The sequence below is a fragment of the Ammospiza nelsoni genome, chromosome Z, assembly GCF_027579445.1.
Source record: "Ammospiza nelsoni isolate bAmmNel1 chromosome Z, bAmmNel1.pri, whole genome shotgun sequence".
Lineage (NCBI taxonomy): Eukaryota > Metazoa > Chordata > Aves > Passeriformes > Passerellidae > Ammospiza > Ammospiza nelsoni.
In genome coordinates, this window is record NC_080669.1 from 13,812,235 (window position 1) to 13,833,936 (window position 21,702).

General features: G+C 38.3%; 1 protein-coding gene across 2 annotated transcripts in view; it reads left to right on the top strand.

Moving 5' to 3' along the window:
* The window catches only part of SNCAIP (synuclein alpha interacting protein), an 88,116-nt gene that overhangs the window by 57,848 nt on the left and 8,566 nt on the right, over nucleotides 1-21,702 (top strand). For both annotated transcript variants that reach the window (XM_059492242.1, XM_059492244.1), the window contains exons 5-9: nucleotides 709-888; nucleotides 2,332-2,445; nucleotides 7,847-7,972; nucleotides 13,356-13,525; nucleotides 20,038-20,130. In XM_059492242.1, coding sequence (XP_059348225.1) covers nucleotides 709-888; nucleotides 2,332-2,445; nucleotides 7,847-7,972; nucleotides 13,356-13,525; nucleotides 20,038-20,130 — 683 coding nt within the window. The remainder of the gene's footprint in view (nucleotides 1-708; nucleotides 889-2,331; nucleotides 2,446-7,846; nucleotides 7,973-13,355; nucleotides 13,526-20,037; nucleotides 20,131-21,702) is intronic.

Below are 21,702 nucleotides of genomic sequence, written 5' to 3' on the forward strand. Positions count from 1 at the left end.
GACTGCATAACTCTAGGAACTTTGTTATTGCTACTTCTTGACTCTGTCTTCAATCATCTGTTTTTCTTTTGGAGTTTCTCAATCCAATTATTTTGTCTTTAAATTAGAATTGGGCAGAAATAGTGTATTACATCATAGTGGTGTTGAACTTTGAGTAAATATCTCGACAGTTTTTTTCATGGAAAAAAGCTATCACACAAAAGTCTTTTGTCATGTGCTTTAATTATGTTTTAAATGGTGCTTAGCATAAGCTGTCTCTTTTGTGATGAGCAAAATTAATCAGGAATGTCTTTCAGAAGTCGTGAATATTTTCTCTTCAATTATGTACCAATATAATGCCAAAAAAATTTAAAAGGAGAGAAAACTCAAAATAGACAGAAATTATTAATATATGGGTATTTTTGCAGTTACCTTATTGACTAGACTAGTGCAAAGAATTGAAGGCAGTTAAGGTCTTGCACTGTTGCATGACATTTACCTGAAAAGGAGAGAAACTTCACAATTAGTCAACCCACTAAACATCCCACTTCTGTCCTTATGGTAATAGTACCCAGGTTCTGTACAGTGAAGTGAAAAGCTCTGGATTTTTACTTGTAAAAGAGCATGCCTATTGGGAAACCTCCTTGTGTTTGGCTTGTGTCTGGGGCTGTGAGGATAAATGTATCTTTTTATCTCTAGTTGTAACTAACATAGGGCTTTTTTTAACAGCCACATTTAGCAGCAGATAATCTGGATAAGATCCATGATGAATGTGACAACAATCTGTTGCATGTAGCAGCATCAAAGGGGCATGCAGAATGCCTGCAGCATCTCACTTCTTTGATGGGTGAAGACTGTTTGAACGAACGAAACATTGAGCAGCTAACTCCAGCTGGGCTAGCAATAAAGGTAACAGGCCCTTTCTCTACTGTAAGTGACATAAAGGTTGTTTAGTTTCCTCCTGTGATGGCAGTAAGAAATGCATCCAGCAGGATGTTATTTTTCAGGCTTTATAAGTGAGGGGAAAAAAACCCTGTTATCTGGTACTATATAAGCAAAATAAAATGGATTACTACACAAGATGTAATATCCACTGTATAATAGTGACAGCTCTTACACTGTTATCAGTGCATATGCATTAATTTTTAAATCAGTCTGCTGAATCTAGAGACTATTTGTTATATTTCAAGCAGCTTTCACTTAACTTGGATTCACTTGTTTCTTTAGGGAGCATAACAGTTTCTTGTTTTTTTACAAGTACTGGTATAATCTTGTAAGACAAGTGTGAGAGCAAGTTTACAAAGCATAAAAGCACCTTGAGGTGAAAGTTCCTGGTTGTCCAAAGCAGTTGATGATTTAACCTTAATGGTTCTGGTTCTTTAGTGAGAGTGAATGGTTAAATGTCATTCCTTTTATCCTCTAAATACCTTAGGGACAAAGAAGGGAAGGGGTGAAACATAATACAAGAGTTTCTGTTTCTTTGAGGGGGTTTATTGTTACTTGCTTCCTGGGAAAGGTTTGGAATCTGAGAAGACTGATGGATTCCAACCTGTAGTTTTGCATATTTAAAGCATCATTTCAGTGACCTAGGGCCCTAGTGCAGATGTCAGGGTTGGGTTTTTTTATTTTTCTGGGCCAAGCTATATGATTAGAAAATTAAACTGATCCTAGTTGTGCTAATGAAATGCTCTGAAATCTTGGCCTGTATCAAACTGTATATTTATGGTCTGAAAGTTTAAAGTCTCAGAAGGTTTTTGCAATTTTTCTTTCTTGTTTATTCAAGGTAGGTGTATAATATGTTTGTAAGCCAGTAAGTTCTGATACTTATTGCTTTTGTGGAAAAGAGGTGCACACCCCACATAGTAAAAGATTATGGGAGTTACAGTGGTATAAAGGAAGAGCAAGAAAAATTAATATCATTATACTGGTTTTGAAGACCACTCTGGAAGTAAGAATAAAGAACCACAAGGTTTAGTTAAGCCAGATGACTTAAAGGCTCTTATAGAACTTTGCAATGACCCAGGACATGTCCAGTTATGTAAGTCATCGTTAAAAATACTTGTGCTGGGGCACCCTCACTTGCAGGAAGAACTCCAACATATTCATACTCTTTTCTGTGAATGACAAAGAGTGTTCAAGTATTATTGGAAGTAAAGAAACCAATTGTTAAATAAGCCTGTCTTTCTGCAGAAAAAGACAAAAGGTGTTATTGGCTTATTATTTAAATTCTTAAACAAACTGGAAAGTTCTAATAATTCTGATAAACTTTTTACTCTTTAGTAGATGTGTTTAGAATGGAAACAGCTAGACTTTAGAATGGAATCTAGACTTTTTTTTTTTTTGCTTATTTAGAATGGTCAGCTGGAGTGTGTTCGGTGGATGGTGAGTGAAACAGAAGCTATTGCAGAGCTCAGTTGCTCGAAAGACCACCCAAGCCTTATTCATTATGCAGGTTGCTATGGCCAGGTATGACTTTCTTTTTCTTCTTCAAATAGATTACTTAGATGCTTGTACAAGAATTTGAATTAAAGTGTGTATGTCATTTTGTGGCTTTTAATTAAGGTGTTCTGAATTAGTTGAAGTATAGCAAAATCTTTCCTAACTTAATCTGCATAATTTTTTCAGCATTTTCCCCTGTAAAGTTGTTTGTTTGCTTGTTTGTTTGTTTGTTTGTTGTTTGGGTTTTGTTTTTTGGTTGTTTGGGTTTTGTTTTATAAGGTTTGAATAATGGCAAGGAGAAGATTAGCTGGCATATTAGGTCAACCAGTAAATCCTAAGAATGTCTACAGAAATTAGCTGTTGTCTAGAGGACTCATAGGATACATCAGAAGAGCAACAAAATTTTGCAATTTAAGAATTCATTGCATTGGCAGTGAAGTATGGTGAAACTTGAACATCATCTGTCTAGCTTTAGCCACTTTAGTTGAAAACTACATACAAAAGTAGGTAGTAGATTCTGTAGATTCACAGAATATCTGTAGATTCACAGAATATTCTGATTTGGAAGGTACCCACAAGGATCATCTAGTCCAGCTCTTAAATAAATGGCCCATATAGGGCTTGATCCCATAAGCTTGCTGTTATTAGTACCATGCTCTAACCAGCTGAGCTAATTGTAAATCAATCCTGTTTCACATCTAACTTGTCTATTAATATTACAGTGAGACAGCACAGAAGGACAGCATTCTAGTGCTTTGCTAATATCCGAAGGAACATATATGCCGCTTACTTACACTACATTCTCTTCCCACAATGTCTGTTTTCTCCTAAGTAGATCTTGCAATAACCCATCTTCAAGGGACCTTCTCCAGGATCTACTGTGAAAGAAATAGTGATCTGTTATTCTTCTCTAACCTCTTTGGCAGATGGATCGTTTTATCCCACAGTTTCTTTGACAGACATTTAAGATAAATCATGGAATCACAGAATCATAGTCTGGTTTGGGTTGGGACCTTAAAGATTGTCCAGTTCCAACTCCCCAGACACTGGCGCAGACACCAAACCTTTCTGATTTTGCGCTAATGCTTTTTACTCTTCTTAAAAGACAGCAAACAAAATATAACCACTAAGAAAATCAGTCTTTGCTGTGTGTGGTTGTCTCATTAAATGCCATAGAATTATTGTGGCATATTTCTGCTGCTAACTGCTTCTGTTCAAGCATGAATTTACTGCAAGGGTAGGGAAGGAGAGGAGGCAGGTTTGGACAGCTATGGAGCTGGGAGTCTACTTTTTCTCCTGCTGTTTCCATAGGCACAGAAATGCCCTTGTTTTCATGCTGTGCAAAGATCTCCTTTTTTCTGCACTTTCCTACTATACAGATGTTACTGGTGTGAGACAGGACCCTGCTGGATATATGGATTGCTGGTGCTAGCACGCTTGCTGTAAACTCAACACTGAGGATAGAGATCAGAACTGGAATAGAGAAAAGAGTGCTTTCTACTAGGAAGAAAAAGTTTGGAAGAGAAAGTTGCATGTGAACTTAAATTCATATCTTCACTTGATTAATCTGATTTTGTCCTCATCTCTAAAGATATTTATATAAACTAAAGCCAATGAAGTTTTGGAGTTTTTTCAGTGAGCTATGCTATCTACTGCCAGAAACAGATCTGGCACACTTTATCCAGATTCTTTTCAAAGCCGAACGGAAGCTCTACCACTTAAGAAACCAGCCACAGTCAGCCACCCATGAAATTTGAAAAGGTGATATATAAATTGCTGCCAAATTTTCTTAGTTAACTGAATGCCAAGCAAAGTTCATATGTAATGCCGCTTATCTTTTTTTTACAATCCATAAACAACCTTCAAATGTGAGGGAATATTGAGGCTGAAGGGGTGCCAGACTATCTTACCCAACTGTGTTAAGAAAAAAAAAACCTTTGAGAAATTTAAATGCTTACTTGGCGCTGTCCTGGAAGCTTTAATTTATTTTACCATTACTTACACGAGAGATAATCCATGTAAACACTGGTCTTGGCAGAATTACAAGAGTAATATTTTTACAAGGAAGACCTGTTATTGAATCCTTACTAAGAGAGTCAGTCCATCCATTGTTTCTCCAGGCATTAGACATTCACGCCATGTTTTTCTTCAAGAATTATAATTTAGAATGGGCAGCAGAAGGGAGTTCATAGCAAAGTTCCTATGTTAAAGGTCATCAAACTACAGTCATGGCCTGCCTCCAAGGACATGTCAACAACATTTTATTTTTCCAGTGGGAGTGGGGAACGCATAAGTTAATCTGATTGAAGAGAACAAAAGCTCAAAGTCAACCTGTAGCCTGGTGAGCATAGCTCCTAGCAAGAGTTTCTTTAAGCATGATATTATGCAAGAGAAACCGTGATGGCTGGCAGGCCTTTTCACACCGGGCATGAGCCATGAGTACAGGGCGGCCAGCTGTGTCTGACCCGGTTCAGCAGTCACAGGAAGGTGGTGGTGCAGTCCTGGACACACATTGTCCTAGTCCTGACTTAGAGCTTCATGGGGCTGGTATGTGTTTCCATCAGGGATGTTGTGGTAATATGGACTGCACAGGTGTGTGCAGAGGGTGGGGAATGTCAAGGATTTGTGGTTTCCGAATTCTGGAGAATCTAGGGAGACTTTGGGCAACCAGCCTGAAGCATGCTGGTGATCTAAAGGGGATCCTGTGCATGGCTTGATGGTGATACAGTTCTGGAGAGCACAGTGGGAAGGAGTGTGTGACATTCAGATATACAGATAGCTAACAAAACACCTGTGTTTTACACCTCAAGATATTTGCCTTCCTGTCTAATGTCATTATTACAAAGGCAATGTGTTGTTTTCACACACTCCTACTCCTGTGAAGGGATACTGGGAAGGCCAGTTTATTTAATTAATATCAAGTGATGGGTCTAGGATTAGCTGTAGAGTCAGTACTCTTCAGCATGCTAACCCCTCCCTTTGTAGGCCATGTAATCATTTAAGTGGTCCATGTTAGTTGTGCATCTGATGGAACCAAAGTCAGCAACCTGTCCCAAGTTTTCCTGAAACCTCCTTGTAGAGAGATTTGAATTATTGTAGGTTAGAATATGCCAGGGAGGTATTAATAACTGCTAGAGCATAGGCATGATAGGTCTTAAAAAAAACAGATATACTGAATAATTGATCAGTATTTATCAGTTCCTATTACTTCACAAAAAATGTGATTATTTTTCATTGCCTTCATCTGATGAATTTTCTTTCTGTCTTTCCCTTGGTTCTGAATAAATTGAAGACTATAAATCTATTCCTGAAAACATTTTTCCTTTAAGTATGTATTATGAGTGTTAATAAACTGAAATGTAGCTAATTTTGATATATGATGGTTTTGTTTTGTTTTTTCCCTAGTTTTAAGTGAAAAAAATACTTGTTTTCTTGGGTTTTTTGATCAAGGATAAATTTGTTGAAACACAAACTGTTTGAGTAGAACTATGATGTTGTGCCTGTGATCACTTAGTGCACAGGTAGTCCTAAGTACAGATGATTGAATAGGGCTACCCAGCCATTTGATTTCCTCATTGATAAGATAAATGACTAGAAAGCGTCATTTGCTCCATGCTGATTGTGATCATAAAATTACAGAACATGCTTAACATTCTGGTCCCTAATATGTTCCAAAGAAATATATGATTTCAAAGCTATAGTTGTCTTCCAATTCTGCAGATAAGTTTTGCTAAAATATTTTTCTTTTAATTATCAAAACATAGGGGCAATTCATAGGAGTACTATAATCCTTCTTACTTGCTGGCCAACACCACTGGCATTTTGAGAAATGCTCAAAAGTATTTTTAAAGGGATATGTGATCTGTAGTCATCTCTCCATGCTGGCTGTCAGCTGTGTTGGGCATTCAGCCAAGGAGAAGTCAAAATACCTATGCCTTCACCCTGTAGTAAGAACAAAACTGCTGCTAAAGTGAAGATATGAAGAAGATAAGCATCATACAGAGTAGCCCTCTGAAGCAGTAAGCAGAGACCCAGGCACATGAATGGGCAGAATCATCCTGGAGTAGCTTTAGAAGGGTCCTCTTCTTTTCATTGAGATTAAAATTTCTGTAGTACTTTTACACATAAAATGCAGGTTTATATTCAACCTTTTTAGACTTTTCTTTCTTAGTTTTTATTCTTTCTCTTTTCTACTAATTACTGGTCACAGTCCTATATGTGCTTTCAGTACTTTTTTATTTAGGTCTACTTTAGTTTTCCATATTTCTAATTTTGAGTGATTATGTATTTATGTCACTGAAGCTACTGAGGTGCTGCAGGTAAAGTCTGTAGATCAGCTTTTGCCTCAGCAACACTAGAATCCACAAAGCCCCCTTGAACTGAAGCTCTGACCTAGTATAACATGATAGGTATCAACACAAGGTATTAAAAAATACACATTTAAATAGAAAAGTTTTATGCTATGAAGTAATTTAGTCTTTTCACCTTTTCAGATAGAAAAACTGGGAAAGCAGCTGTAGTCAGCTTTCATGGGCCCCACTTTTCTATACAATCTATAGATTTATTCTAGATTTTCAATATGTATCATATTCATTATGACAAAATGAAATTTAATCTGGAGTGGCATTGGAAGTTCCTAGAGAGATTTTTTTTTTTCCAAATAAACTCCCTGGGAAAATAAGAAGTCAAAAAGCTTAGTGCACATATGTAACTCTCAATTGTTAGAAAAGAATACCCAAATAAGTGTACACTGCATCTACATACACACAAAAAAAAGGTGATGTTGAAAAAAAAGCTTCTGCTTCAGTTTTGGCTTCCAGACATTCAGTGACAAGTTTTTGCAGTCCAAGTCTCCCCCTCCTTCCCAACATGCAGGGCATACAAATGGTCCATGGGTCAATGTATTGAGATCTTAGGGTAGCTCTATTTTCTGGTTTTAGTTGTGTTGCTTTGTCTTTAGCACAACCACACAGAGATGGGGAATGATTATAGATTTGAAGAATCTAACTGCTCAGCTCTGTCATCTGAGCATAATCCTATTTTGATTTTCCAGAGAAGCTTTTGTAAAGTCTGACCAAATTTCTCAACCTGATTTTCAGCTGTATGTATGGGTTATTCTTCTTCAGGTTTCATCACCAACCCAGAGGCTCACACAATCTTCATGTACAATTTCTCAGAATGTGTTACAGTACTTGTATTTTTCCTATTATTTCTTTTTATAAAATAAAGTATTTCAGCTTTTTTCCTTGGGGGGAAAAAAGAAACCCAAAACCCCCAAAAAGACAAACCAGAGTTCCATGATGCACTAAGCCTACAAAGTTAAGAAAGACTGAAAACAAGGAATTATTGGATAGTATTAGTAATAGATGACAGCACCAGTATTCCTTTTCATTATTTCTTATCTTTTGTGACATTTCTTTGCCCTTAGGAGAAAATCCTTCTGTGGCTTCTTCAGTTTATGCAAGAGCAAGGGATTTCACTGGATGAAGTTGACCAGGATGGAAATACTGCTGTTCACATAGCTGCTCAACATGGCTATCTGGGATGCATACAGGTAGAGTGATAACTATAGCAGAAACCTCTAAACTTTAAGCTTGAATGACAAAAAAAATTAGAAATCTAATTGGGAAAAATTATTGATACATTAAAATATATCTGAAGGAAGAACTTTAAACCAGTAGGAGTCATACTGAAGTATGAGAAATATATAGGGAAAAGTAATATGAAGAGGAAATATGTAAGAAAAAGTAGGAGAAATACTGAAAATCTCTGGGTTTTGATTCAATTCTTGGGTATGCTGTTGTAAGCCTAAACTAACTTGTATTGCAAGATGAAAGCATGATTATATTGTTTACATATAAGCAGCTAGTGTGTATGTTTTTGTGTTACAAAAGGGCAGCCAGTGCAGATATGCATGCTTTTCTCATTACTCTGATATTTTCCTTCTGTTTCTTTTTCCATTAAAAAAGGATCTTTATAGCTATTCAGCTCAGGGGAAGTATAAAATATAGGTTTGTTGAACAATTTACACTTGAATAAACCATCCTTCTCAGACTTATCCTGGAATGAATCTGTGCTATATAATGAAGAGTGATGCTGACTTCTAACTAAGTTTCAGTGAATCATGTTGGCCACTGAAAACAATATAGTTCAGTTTACAGAGGTCCTAAAAATGGTAATTTGTCCAGCTGAGAAGGCTTACACATCTACAGTACTTACAGGAGCCAGAATAAACCAGTTTGGATACCTCCATCCAATACCTGTGTTCAGTGCAGATGTACCAAAAAATGGAGTTGAACTGGATGGCTGGTCACAGAGTCATAGAACCATTGGACCATTAAGGCTGGAAAAGACTGCAAAGATCATCAAGTCTGACCAAACTAGCACCACCATCGTATTCACCATTAGAGCATGTCTTCAAATGCCACATCCACACCATTTTTTTTGTCCACTTCCAGGGACAATGACTCCACCACTTCAATGGTCAGTCTGTTCCAGTGCTTAACAACTCTTTCTGTGAAAATTTTTTTCCTAATAACTGTTCTAAACTTCTCCTGGCACAACTTGATGCTACTTCCTCTCATCCTGTTAACTTTGACCTGCGAGAAGAGGCCAATTCCTACATGTCTACAATCTCTCATCAGGTGATTGTAGAGAGCAATGTCCCTCCTCAGTGTCCTTATCTTCAGGCTAAACAACTCAGCTCCCTCAGCCTCACTGGACTTTTGTCCCACACCCTTTCCCAGCTCTGCTGACCTTCCCTGGATTTGCTCCAGCACCTCAATGTCTTTTTTGTTGTGAGGGGCCCAGAACTTGTCACAGGGCTTGAGGTGTGGCTTCACCAGTGCCACTACAGGGCTATGGTCTCTGCCCTGGTCCTGCTGGCCACACTATGGACACAGGCCAGGATGCCCTGGGCCTTCAAGTGCAGTTGAATCTCATCCAGTTGGCATCAGCCCTTCAATCCAGTCTGTGCAGATCCCTCTGCAGAGCTTTCCTGCCCTCCAGCAGATCAACACTCCTGCCCAGCTTGATATATCTGTGAATTTACTGATGATGCACTTGATCCCCTTGTCCATGTTGTTGATTACATTAAACAGGACTGGCCCCAACCCTGAGCCCTGGGGAGCACCACCACTGACCAGCCATAGTGTGGAGGTAAATACACTCACCACTGCTCTCAGAGCTCTGCTATCCAGCCAGTTTTTCTCTCAGTGAACACCATAGGCAGCCAGAGTCTCCAGGAGAATACTGTGGGAAACCATATCAAAGGCTTTGTTAAAATCCAGGTAAACACATCCACAACCTTTTCCTCATCCATTAGGCAGATCACTTTGTCATAGAATGAGGTCAGGTTGGTCAAGCAGAACCTGCCTTTCATAAACCCAGGTGAGATCCCCTGGTTGCCCTGTACTAGTTGCATGAGGATGGTCAAGATGATCTGCTCTATGAACTTACCTGGCACTGAGATCAGACTGACAGGTCTGTTCTTCCCTGAATCCTTCCTTCTTCAAGCCCTTGTTATACATGGGTGCCAAGTTTGGCAGCTTCCAGTCACTGGAACCTCCCTGGTTGATCAGCACTTCTGGTAAATTATTGAAGGTGAAACAACTAACGTTGTGTTAATTGCAGATGTATCCTCTGTCCATCAAATTTGCTAGAACCATTAGTCACAGGGGTACATTTCAGTGTTTGTGTTGTCGGCACTTTGAGCAAAAGCTTTTTGGAGAAGAAATAATAATAAAATTATTCCAGGAAATTGCAGAGAGATATTTGATAAATAAACAAGTCATTGCAGAAGAACAGATAAATAATCTCTTGGCAGAAAGACAAGAAATAAAAATTAAAGTTATTTAGTCAAGTTAGGGAAGAAAACATGTCTAAGAAGGAGCAGTAATTCTCCAAGGACTCAGATATGTGTCAGTAAACATGTTATTCCTGCAACCACACATGAACCAATCCACTCTTCAGGCCACTGCAAATACAGAACATTTGTATTACTCCAACCCTAAAAGAAATAGGAGAGTTAATTTTCATTAGCTAACCTCCCCAGAGAGCTAAGTATATTTGTGCACACTGTTATGTTGGATCTACAGCTGCAGAGCTGCTGCAGCTGCTATTATTATTACTATTACTATTGCTATTGCTATTATGATTACGATTACGATTACTATTACTATTACTATTACTATTACTATTACTATTACTATTATTATTACTGCAGTCTATTTATATATTTGGTCATCCAGAAGACATATTCTGTAAAAGCCAGTTTGAGGGTATCACATAATAAAAAAAGAAAAACAGGTTGAGCTGAGTGAATAGAGTTGAAAAGAAGACAATCAAATAGATTTGGAGGACATTACCATCTCTGCATTTTCTTGCTGAGGAAACATGTCTTTTTTCTTAAAGACTTGAGGAATGGGTCCTGTAAAAACTTATATGAGAATAAAATAAACAAACCATCACATCGGTTCTGAATCTGGTGGGTTTACTATTGTATTGTAGCCAATTGCTATGATCGGTTTGAAAAAATGGATCGAAGAAATGTTTATGATTTGTTGGTGAGGGGCACTGTTGTGGTTGAGGGTGTGCTTAGGGTTCCTATGGAGTGTGTGTTTAAGGTTGCTATCTCAACAGTGCCTCATCAAGATGTGCAGTGCATTTGAAGGAGAAATGGGTATGGATGACTTTGAGCAGAGTGGTGACATCTGCAGGCTGTTTTCATGGATAAAACTAAACAAAGAAGAGACTAGCTGTGCTTTCCCTGTTAAGAACAAACCTTAATAAATGGCTTAGAATTTTAAAGATTAATTTATTTTAGGTAAATATGCAATTCAACAAGTGCTTTTTGTTGAAGTGAGGCCATGAGAAATAAGTTATGAAAATATCTAGTGGTGATAAAAATATGCAATGTCAGTAATAGCACTTCACTAACACCTCACAGTCTTAAGTGTAGTTGATATTTTGGGCTGTGAAACAAAATAAGCTCTGTGCCCAGTAAGCTTGCAGTCTAATTTAAAATAATGTACTGTGAATAATCCGGTAAGAAGAAAGAAGTGATAAAGCAGAGAAATTATAGGCAGCAGCGTAAAAAATGAAGAATCACAGGCTGTCAGTGATTCCCTGGCCGGCTTACTCACTGTGCTTATGAGCATATGATACTCCTATTATGTTTCAAACTATGTGATTACTTTCTGCAAGGTCATAACTCTCCTTTGTTTTCTTTCTTGACAAATTAAGCCCAGCCTATTGATATGGGATGCAGTGCAAGAGTTTGTAACTTTCCTTTCTGTATGGTTTTAGCAGATCAGACAGACCACCCATTCCACTTCTCTCCCAGCAGATGCCAAGGTCTCTGTGTCTGCTGTTTGTGGTCAGCCAAGTCACTCCAGCCCTTAGTGGTTTACCAGCTCTGCTTGGATAAGTCAACCAAGAGCTCAGCCATGCAATTCCTCTTCTGCATGTGTATGCATAAAGTTAATGATGCTGTAGTTTCTGGCTATACGGGATCACAGGTTTTCCTAGGGGGTGGTATCAATGCGTATCAAAGCATTGCTGAGAATATTTGCGTCCTATTTTACCTACTCCATCAATGCAAATAGTTCCTAATTCTGATTATCACAAACAGATCATAAAGAGGGAAGACTTGGTCTCAAATCTTGCTTCAGTTATTGAATGTCTTGAAGTCAGCCAGACAGACCTTTTTTTGCACATAGAACACTCTTTATTCTAGTCTCAGAATAACTCAAATGTCATGCATGCTTACAACCTGGATAGTTCTCCAGCAGCAAGCTAAGGTTCTCTACTGTTGCCATGAGTAACACAGGGATATACATCAGAGTGTAAGACCTTATTTTTCTTTTCAGATTAAAAGCTGACTCATATTTCAGTATGTCTTCAAAAGAAAATAGTGACTAACCAAGCAAGTGCAAAGCAAAGAGATTCTCTCAGCATTAAAAAGCCACAGTGACCTAACCTCCCCACCAAAAAAATTCCAACTAGATTGATATAGTCATTGTACAGTTCTTTATGTGCAATAAGAAATTTGTGTCTATCTGACCTAAAGTATCTGCCCTGTCTTTCATATCTAAGCATTACTTAGTTAAGGAGTCAGGACACTGAGACTTCCCTAAGGAGTGTTTTAGACATAGGGATTCTGCTGTGGTAGAAAATGGACAATTAAACAACAAAAGGAGTCAGCAAATACTGTAGCAAAGACATTACTAAAATGAGATTCTAAGGGTGTGTTACAATACCTTGCAGTGTGGAGATCCTAAGAAAAGACCTGGTAAGCTATGTAAGCTATTACAGTTCATCACTACCCACTATAAACTGGCTAGCAATGTGTTCATTCTGCTGCTGTGCTGGACCCAGATGCCATCTAGAACAGTTGTCCTGTGTCTTCTTTTCTAGGTCTGCCATGTGTAAAGTTATCACAATGTGCTGTAATGCTTAGATAGGTGCATCTGCAAAAGTTTGTTACTGTGGTGCAGGAGAGAATCAATAGGTGGCCAAACAAAAGTCCTCTGTTTTTATTTGGTAGTCCCACTCACCTGTATGAATGCTACAAGTACATTAATGATGAAATGAATGAACATGAAAATGAATGAACAGAAAAAAAATTCATTTAGTCGAACTTCGAGGGGAGAGGAAGAATACATAAAATATAGTCTTTTATAGCTCTTTGGAACTGCAGCTCTCACTCTTCTATGTTACTGTTGCACCTGAGTGGTAGATTTTATTGGTATGTGGTTTGAATTCAAGCTGCAAACAGATTTGTCAGTGACTGAAATTTAAAAATTACTGGCTTAGACTAATGTTTTTCAAACATTTTATTCAGGGCTGGTTTTTGTCCAACTGTTCTTGTGCTGATCAGAAGTCACAGCAGAGATTTACACTTACAAATGTCACTGTTCCCTTTTATGTTTTTACAGACATTGGTTGAATATGGAGCAAATGTCACGATGCAAAACCACGTGGGAGAGAAACCCTCTCAAAGTGCTGAGCGACATGGGCACACCATGTGTTCCCGCTACTTAGTTGTTGTGGAGACGTGTATGTCACTGGCCTCTCAGGTTGTCAAGCTGACTAAGCAGCTGAAGGAGTAAGTGTTTCATTGTTAGCAAGAGGGGTTATCTCAAAACAATACTCTAATTCGCCTTCAGTTTATTAGCAGTGTCTATTTTCTTCTTCTTATATGTGACATTTTAAAGGTGGATTTCTACCTTATTTCTCCACTCTTTCCTGCTCTCGAGTATTTGTCCCTTCACCTTTAGCACCTTAGTTTTTCAGCTGTTCTTTTTGTGGCAGTTTGCTGTGGACATACATAAAAAGAGTGGAAGCTAAAAAGGGTATGTATGAAGAAATCCAGTCCCTTTTCCCTTTGCATATCTGGCAATCACATCATTACAGATCATCGTTTCTGCTCATATAGAATGCTTTTATCTACAGGTTACAGTGCTGGGTGTTGATGTTGGGAGGAATAGTAGAGACAATAAATGCAAGGAATTTTTTTTTGGTCTTGGAAAGTCGCCAAAACTTACAATAGCTACTCAGGAAATATCTTCTGTTCTGTATTTCTTCATATGAACTGGTTTTAATATTTTGGTATGGTTTTTAGTAAATATTCTGTAAAGAGCCTATTATTTTGAAACACAAACAATTTTAGTTGCTTGATTTAATTGTGGATACAGTTACTGTGGCTTAACATGTCAGTACTCTCATAAGACTCTTAGAAACCATCAACACCGATGTGACATTGTTCCAGCACAGATATGTGATCAAGATGTCAGCTATCACAGTCCATGAAAATGACTTCTAATAACCCCGTGTTTCAAGGAGATAATATAATTCTGTGGTGATAAATGTGTAGCTATTTGCATTGGGTATGAATTACAATACTCTGCTAGCAGGGGAGCTGCAGCGTGGCCTCAGTGAGAATGAGTGAGAGTTTTCCCTTTGGTAGACAGAACTCTCTGAAACAGACCCACTGCAGGACACAGCTAAGCCCCACCAGTCATAAACATACCTAAAAAGGAGCAGAAAATGCCAGAGAGATGAAGGAAACAAAAGAGTGACAACCAGAGGGAACAGCAAGGCCAGAGGAGCTGGAGGTGCACCGAAGCGGAGAAGGCATACCCCCAAGTGGTCCCTGAAAAGATGGACCTGTTCTTGAAAGAAAGGTACATTGAAAGGGCTGCAGCCCACGGATGAGCCCAGAGCCAGCGATATCCTGATTGGAATGCAACCTGTCAGAGACCTACGCTAGAGAACAGGAAAGGGTGGGAGGAAAGGAGTAACAGAGAGGAAGTGCTGCACATGAACCCCGACCTGTGCTGCATGTTGGCTTGCTGAAAGGACGGGGGGTAACCTGCAGCAAGAGGGCAAGAGTGACAAGAGTTTGGAGTGAAGCCTGGGATTGGTGAAGAGGAGCTAGGTGTGCAGGTGAATCTAGGAGAGAAGTTGAGCTTGGAAAAGGGGAGGATAGCTGTTTTAAATGTCTTCCTTCTTTGTTTCCCAATACCTGAACCAGTAGTGAAATATTTATGCTAATAAACCATGAATTAAGTTAAATCCCCCATGCTGAATCTCTTTTGTCTATGACAGTAACAGGGAAGTGAACTTTGTCTTTATGTTTACATTTTCCCTTTGCAATATTTTCATGCTATTACATTTATACTGTCAAAAATGCAAACACTGAACTGAGGATCATTATAATATTTACCATTTCCATCATTTTGTAGCCTGACAATGTCCCCAGGATATGTCAATGTACCTGATTGCACTTGGTCCATTTGCTGAAAAATACTATCATCTGACATAAAGGCAAAAAATAAACATAAGGCATTTCTCTAGAAGACAGAATTAGCAGCTGACTCCTGTCATGAGTAATATGATGAAATATATTTTCTCCATAATTCAGTAGGAAAAAAAACCACACAAACACACACATACCAGGAAGTAGAGGTGGCAGCCACAAAATACCCATGTCTGTTCTTACCCAGTACTGGATAAAAGTTTTGCCTCTCGTTTGGAAAGAAAGGAGTTGTTATGTGAGTCAACAGGCTGCTTACTCCCACAGAAATACTCTAGTTGTGACTTTCATGACAAAAACATTAATACTTTACCAAGTATCCCTGTTGTCTTACAGACTGCATCCCTAGGAAGTAATTGAAATTATTCTTGTCTGGGTCCTGAGGAGTTTCTTTGCTTGTTTCAGCTGGAGTTAAATCTCCTTCCCTTAAGAAGCCTAGTTTTCAGGCTTCAGATTAGTTTCAGAAAGTGCAGCAGCAGCCTTTTCTCCCTCTTCTACAGAGATATGTCTCTTGTGGAACCCTGTTGCAGTTTACTGAGGCAGTGAAATCATCTATTTTCTGCTTGAAGGAGCAGCTTCTGCATGACTATTTGGGCTGCAGGCCTTAGGCCACAGGAGGTTTTGATAAATGCAATGGACCATGTTCAGTGGCTCATGCTCAGGAGCCAGAAGAGATGATGGAACACACTTGCGCTGTTTTGCTGTTGTCATCCTTCTGAAAAATTCAAGGATAGGACAAAGTGCATCCATGGAGCACCTTGTCAAGGGGGTCTTACTCATAGCAGGATAATTCACTGTCTGCAACAGCTCTGAAGATCCTGAAAGAAGTTAAGAATATCCTGAAGACATTAGATGTCAACAGATGGGAGTCAAGTTTGCTATCTCATTCTTTGAAATGTGCGTAACATAGCTGTTATATAGGAATAACTGCAACCTGGGCAGGTAGGCTGGCTTTCCTGGATTTCCACCAGCACTTCTCCCAGGGTTAATGAAAACACTGCTCTAGAGACAGCAGAGGTATGACTGTATCATTATGGATTACCTGAAGGGTCAAAACACTGAGGGCTGTGTTTCCCAGCCTTCCTGCAGCTTCCATAAGCATGAGCTGATCATGCAGTCTTCTTGTTTTTGAGTGCTTTATTGATGAAATAAAGGAGCCTCATCTGGTAATACTATTTCCCCAACCTATGAAAGGTTCTTGATATTCTTCTTGATATATCTTCTTGATATTCTGCTAGAAGAGAAACAGTGCAGAAACTCTCTTAGACAAGTACTTATCAAGACCTAAATCTTCAAAGGTTTTTACCCAAAGAAAGATGTGTCAGCTTCCATTCTCTTGTTATGAGTTCTTCCAGTCATCAGACAACAAAGAGGAGTTCTAGGGAGAAGTTATTCCAAACCATCATACTGTTTGGAGCCATTTATTAACAGAAGACTTAAAATGAAAACAGTAACATCATTTTTTTCCCAGTTTTCACTTCTTTCGGCTCTTTGAACCAAAGCAGCTCAGATAACAAATTCAGAGGAATATAGAAAAATATTCTGAGCTGAGTCTAATTCTCCATTCAGGGGCAAAAGCCTTTATATTTTTGGAAGAAGGAAATAAGTGGAAATTACAAATGTTCCATCAAATCTTCACAAGAGGATTAGCTGAGGGTTTCCCCTAAAAAGGGAAATAACCAGGCAATTCTTTCCATTGGTAGAAAGGAAAGTGGCCCACAAAGACCTGGTGTTGCTGGCTTCAAAATGCAAGCTTTGCTTTAAATCTCTTGCTAATTACATACTTTTTTTCAATCCAGTATCACTTTCTGAGCTAAACACAATACTTAGGACAGTCACAAAAGTTTCCTATAGAGGCTCCACAAAGTAATTTGCTTTCATTTTACTTTCTGATGTCTTCACAGGTCTTACAATATTAGTTATTCTCTCACTGATTTCACCTGTCCAAAAAAATCCGTAGTTGCAATGTAGAAAATTCCTACTTGCAGTATATCTTATATTATTTGGGCTTTCCTGGTCTGAAGACCATGTCAAAATTAATGACATAAAGTGAGTGCTTCTATGGACTTCTTTTGCAATGCTGCCTGAAAATGGACCTGCATTTCCAGATGGTACTGTCCTACATTTATGGACCTGGATGGGCAAGTCAATTAATGAGTGAAACACCCACAGATTCTTCTAATATGCTGTCAAGCCAAAGATCAAAGCAAACCATGAGTCAAAAGATGACATTGAGAAGATAATTTAATATTCTCTATTGTAGGCACTTTTCTGTGTTGTATGAAAGCAATCTATTATTTCTGGAACATCTTAGGAGCAGCTGTAAAAATAACTGAATAAAAAATTTCCATAGTAGTATGGTAAAGTGTGTGCAGGTTGGTGTGATTTTTCATTGCATGGGTTCTTTTCTGGGGTAGATCATGGTATATAGACATACAGTAAGAAACCCAATATAAACGTTGAAATGTTCATCTCTTTTTCACTTAGTTAAGCCATTTTGTGTTCTGCTTTGTAGCATAGTCATTCTTGTGTTATTTGAAAAAAAACCCAAAAAACCTAAAAACTGAGAAATAAAAAGAATTGAAAAACATGCTATGAGAAATACTCTTGCAGAGCCCAGTGCCCCAGCCTATTCCTTCTGCAGTTACTGAGCTCTCTGATTCCATAAGGACCTATCTGGGGTCCCCAGATGTCTAACTTGACACTGAAGAGTCCTTACATATTACTCACTGGGAGCATTGGCTAAGCTAAGATCCCCAGAATGTGGCCATCAATTATAATAAAATAAGTATATCCTCTTACCTCTGAAGCTACAGTGATCTTGTCTCCTAAATCAGTCTGGCTTTATTACTCTGCACTATTGCTATTCCAAAAAGTTGTGATCTTGTTTCCATTGTTATCTTGGAATATATATGTGCATGTTATTTATCTTTAGGGATAGTGCTGGCCAGAAGTGTGGGTGTCTGTGACTTATGTACTAACTAGTTAGACTGTGAAAATGGAGTAAACTTAAACTCTTTTAGCACAATAATGTGTTAAAGGGGAATGAGCGTTACCTCAACAGGTAGACATGTCACAGATCTCCACTGAAACTAAAAACATAAAAAACTGTTAGCTGCATTATTTAGAGAAAGAAATTGAAGGAATGATAAAAGGAAAAGAAAACAGATGAATTGCATCACAACCTAAAAATAATTTCACTGGCTCTTATAGGAGAGTATCTGGCGATCTGCAATATAAGCTAATGTTGACAGATGGTAGAAGTAATTTTAAAATAGTCTAAGGAAGTGTGTAGGCCAGAGGAAGAAAGATGGAAAATTAAAGGAATAAAGGATCTACAAAGGATCTACATAAAGTGTTGTAAAATACAAGGCAGTATGTCAAGATCACACCTTTATTTCTATTTCACTTTTCAAATTCACTATGATATATTAAAAGTAAAACAAATTTTTTTTCTGCCAGCCCTGTAAGTACAACCTCTAAAAAGTGATCTGGATTCTTTCTGGCCTTGACATGGCCAGTTATAAGGACTGCATTTGCAACACAGCTAAATCTTTTGCTGATGGCATGTGAGCTAGGAAAGTCTCTAGCTGATTCGTAGAGAACTGCCTTAATTCTGCAAATCCAACAAGAATAAAAGTACTAAAAACATAGACAGCAACAGAAGCAGAGCCTGGGGGAACATGATAAAAAGTAATTTTCCCATGGTTATTTGGTCAGGACCAGGGAAAAAAAACCTCCCAATCTTTAATTTTCTATAAGTTTTCAAATAATTCTCTCTGTGCAGTGTTTAGATGCCTTGTAAATTACAGATCACTAAACAGATGTTACCTGTGGTGGTCAACAAAAAGGGGTATTCTGATGTAAGAATGGAATGTCTGAATAGCATGGAAGCAGGAAAAAGATGATCTTTTTGTGGAAATTAATCTGCCATTCTTGTACTTGAGGGTTTGTAGGTTGTAATGCTTAACTGAGACCACCCAAGGAAAATAGGTATGTTGCAGGACAAACAGATGTGATTACAGGTGACAAATGGAAAATGGAGTTTGTGTGGATATCACTCACATTAACAATTTTTAGGTACTATTGCAATTTTTTAAGTGCTGTCTCTAAAGTTATCTGCAAAACAGTGTAGATCAGAACACCACACTGAAAGTGATACACTTGGGTAGGTACAGTACAGGGATAAGGTGGATGCAGAGCCCAGGCAGGACCTTTGAAAAGGTTGCACGACAAGCAGATGTGGTACAAACATCAAACAGCCAACTCCATCCTGCAGCTGTAGTTTGGACCAATCCTTTCCAGTGGGCAGAAACGTGTCTCTGAGCTCATTTGCAAATAGAAAGGGAGAGAGCAGTTTCCTGAGCTGTTGCTCAGATGATGAAGGCCATCCACCAAACGTACGAAGTGACTGCTTAATCTGTGTGCTTTCTATTCTTTGCCGTGAACAAGTAAGAAACAAATGTCCTAAGTTTACCATATTTTTGTCTCTGTGAGTCAGTTTAAATTCAGTGGTGCTTATAATCATACACTTGTCCTTATATGGAGTATAATAATTGGATCTGACAAATAAGTTTTTCTCAGTTATTCTTTTACAGCGATCACAAAACGTCAGCAGAAATTCAGACAGAAGCACAAACTCTCTATGTTCTTATTTACAAATTTTCTATTTATTATATAAAGTACAGGTGAAGGGGACTCCTTTCTTTAATTCAAAGTGTAGTACCAGTTTTACAGTAACTTACTTATGTAAGTTAGTCAGTTTTACAATTTGAGGTAAACAGTCTTACATTTTCTTGCAGGCAGACTGTGGAACGTGTGACATTACAGAACCAGCTCCAGCAGCTTTTAGAAGCCCAGCGGTCAGAGGGCAAGTCACTGCCCACATCCCCAAGGTAAGGTGACTGGAACTGTACTGCAGCCTGGATTTGCACATTTTCATAATATACCAGTTATCAGGAGAAGCTGTGATCTGGCTAAATAGTAGATGTGTTCTGTAAAGAAAATGTAGGGCTACCTCATGAACTTGCAGCTGAGCTAGAGTTTGACAGTAAGTAATGCTGAATATTGGAATATTGGAAATTTCTGAGTATGAACTAAATAGTCCTTGCTTTTCAATAGAGAGAAAGCCAATTTTACAGTGGAATGTAATATGTTTTGAATTAGATGAACAGCAGAAGATCTTGGAAACTCTAGGAAAGATGTAAAGGTTGATGTTTTGTTCATACATTACTTTTAGCAGTAAGTTATAAAAAGTTACCAAAAAACCGTACTTTCTTATTAATATGGTTCCTTATACTCATTAAATATTTGACCTGCTCTAGATTGTATAAAAAGTCAAATCTCTGGAAGCTATTGTTTACATATGCTTTCAGAAGTCACAGAAAGAAACACAAGTTTCAGACATTGAAGAGGGAGACCGAGGACCGGGTCTCTCTGACAGTGAGAGATCTGCATGGAAGCAGATGAAGCAAGCATGACCTCACTCTCACAGCAGTCTGAAGATGATTTTGAAAGAAATAAAGTAACTCACATGCAAATAGAGCTTGGTTTATCCTTATTTTTTAATCTGTTTTCCTCTCTGGAAGCCATATACAGTGCTTTCCCTATGTCAGCGTTGTTAGGGGGCTGTATGTATGTGAAAATGTAAAGCTGGCATAAAAGCTTCTGCAGCCATTGACAATCAGAGCTGTGGTCATCAAGTATGAACTTGTAGAGTCAGTGACTGCTTTTTTTCAATTCTCACAGAATCCTGACCATTTTCCTGTACAAGTGCTCCATGGCCCTGAATTTCATGTGTCGCTATTTCAGACAAAGTGCAAACAATTGCAGTTGTAGATAACAAAGACTTTAGGATTGGAGATGCATTTGTGTAAAGGAATTTCAGCTAGGAAAGGGCTGTAAGCTCCGAACTCCTGCTGAAGTAGAAAACTACACTGGAAAAAGGGGGGGGTTGCCTTTTTTTAGGAATCTTTGTCTTCCCTGTGTGCCAGCTCAACAGGGACAATGGGACCCAAAGCTGTTTTCCTGCTCATTTGGTTTCTGTGATTTTTGCTGCCTGATCTTTCCAAGTGGTCTCTCATCTGAGTTCTGGTGTGCACCAAGACTGTTTTACTTTCAGTACCAGATAAGATCAGGTGAAAGCAAATCCTTCATCATTCATTATTCCTGTAAAACTTCATTTTGGTTAAGTCACCGAGTCTGAAAATTACACTCTATTTATTTTATTTCATACTTGGTTACTACTTTTCCTTCTAGTTGGAACTCACTTATAGATATTTTCATCATCCAAGGAGGCAGTAGCAGATCTAAGAGAACATATCCCTTTTATTAGGAATGTGCACTGTAGATAAATTCATGTTCTTCAGAGTGCTTATGTTTGCCTCAAGAAAAAAAAAAAGGCATAAAATTAATTGAAAATTTGGTGTTTAGTATAGGCATGTGAATTTTTTACGCTGTGAGAACTA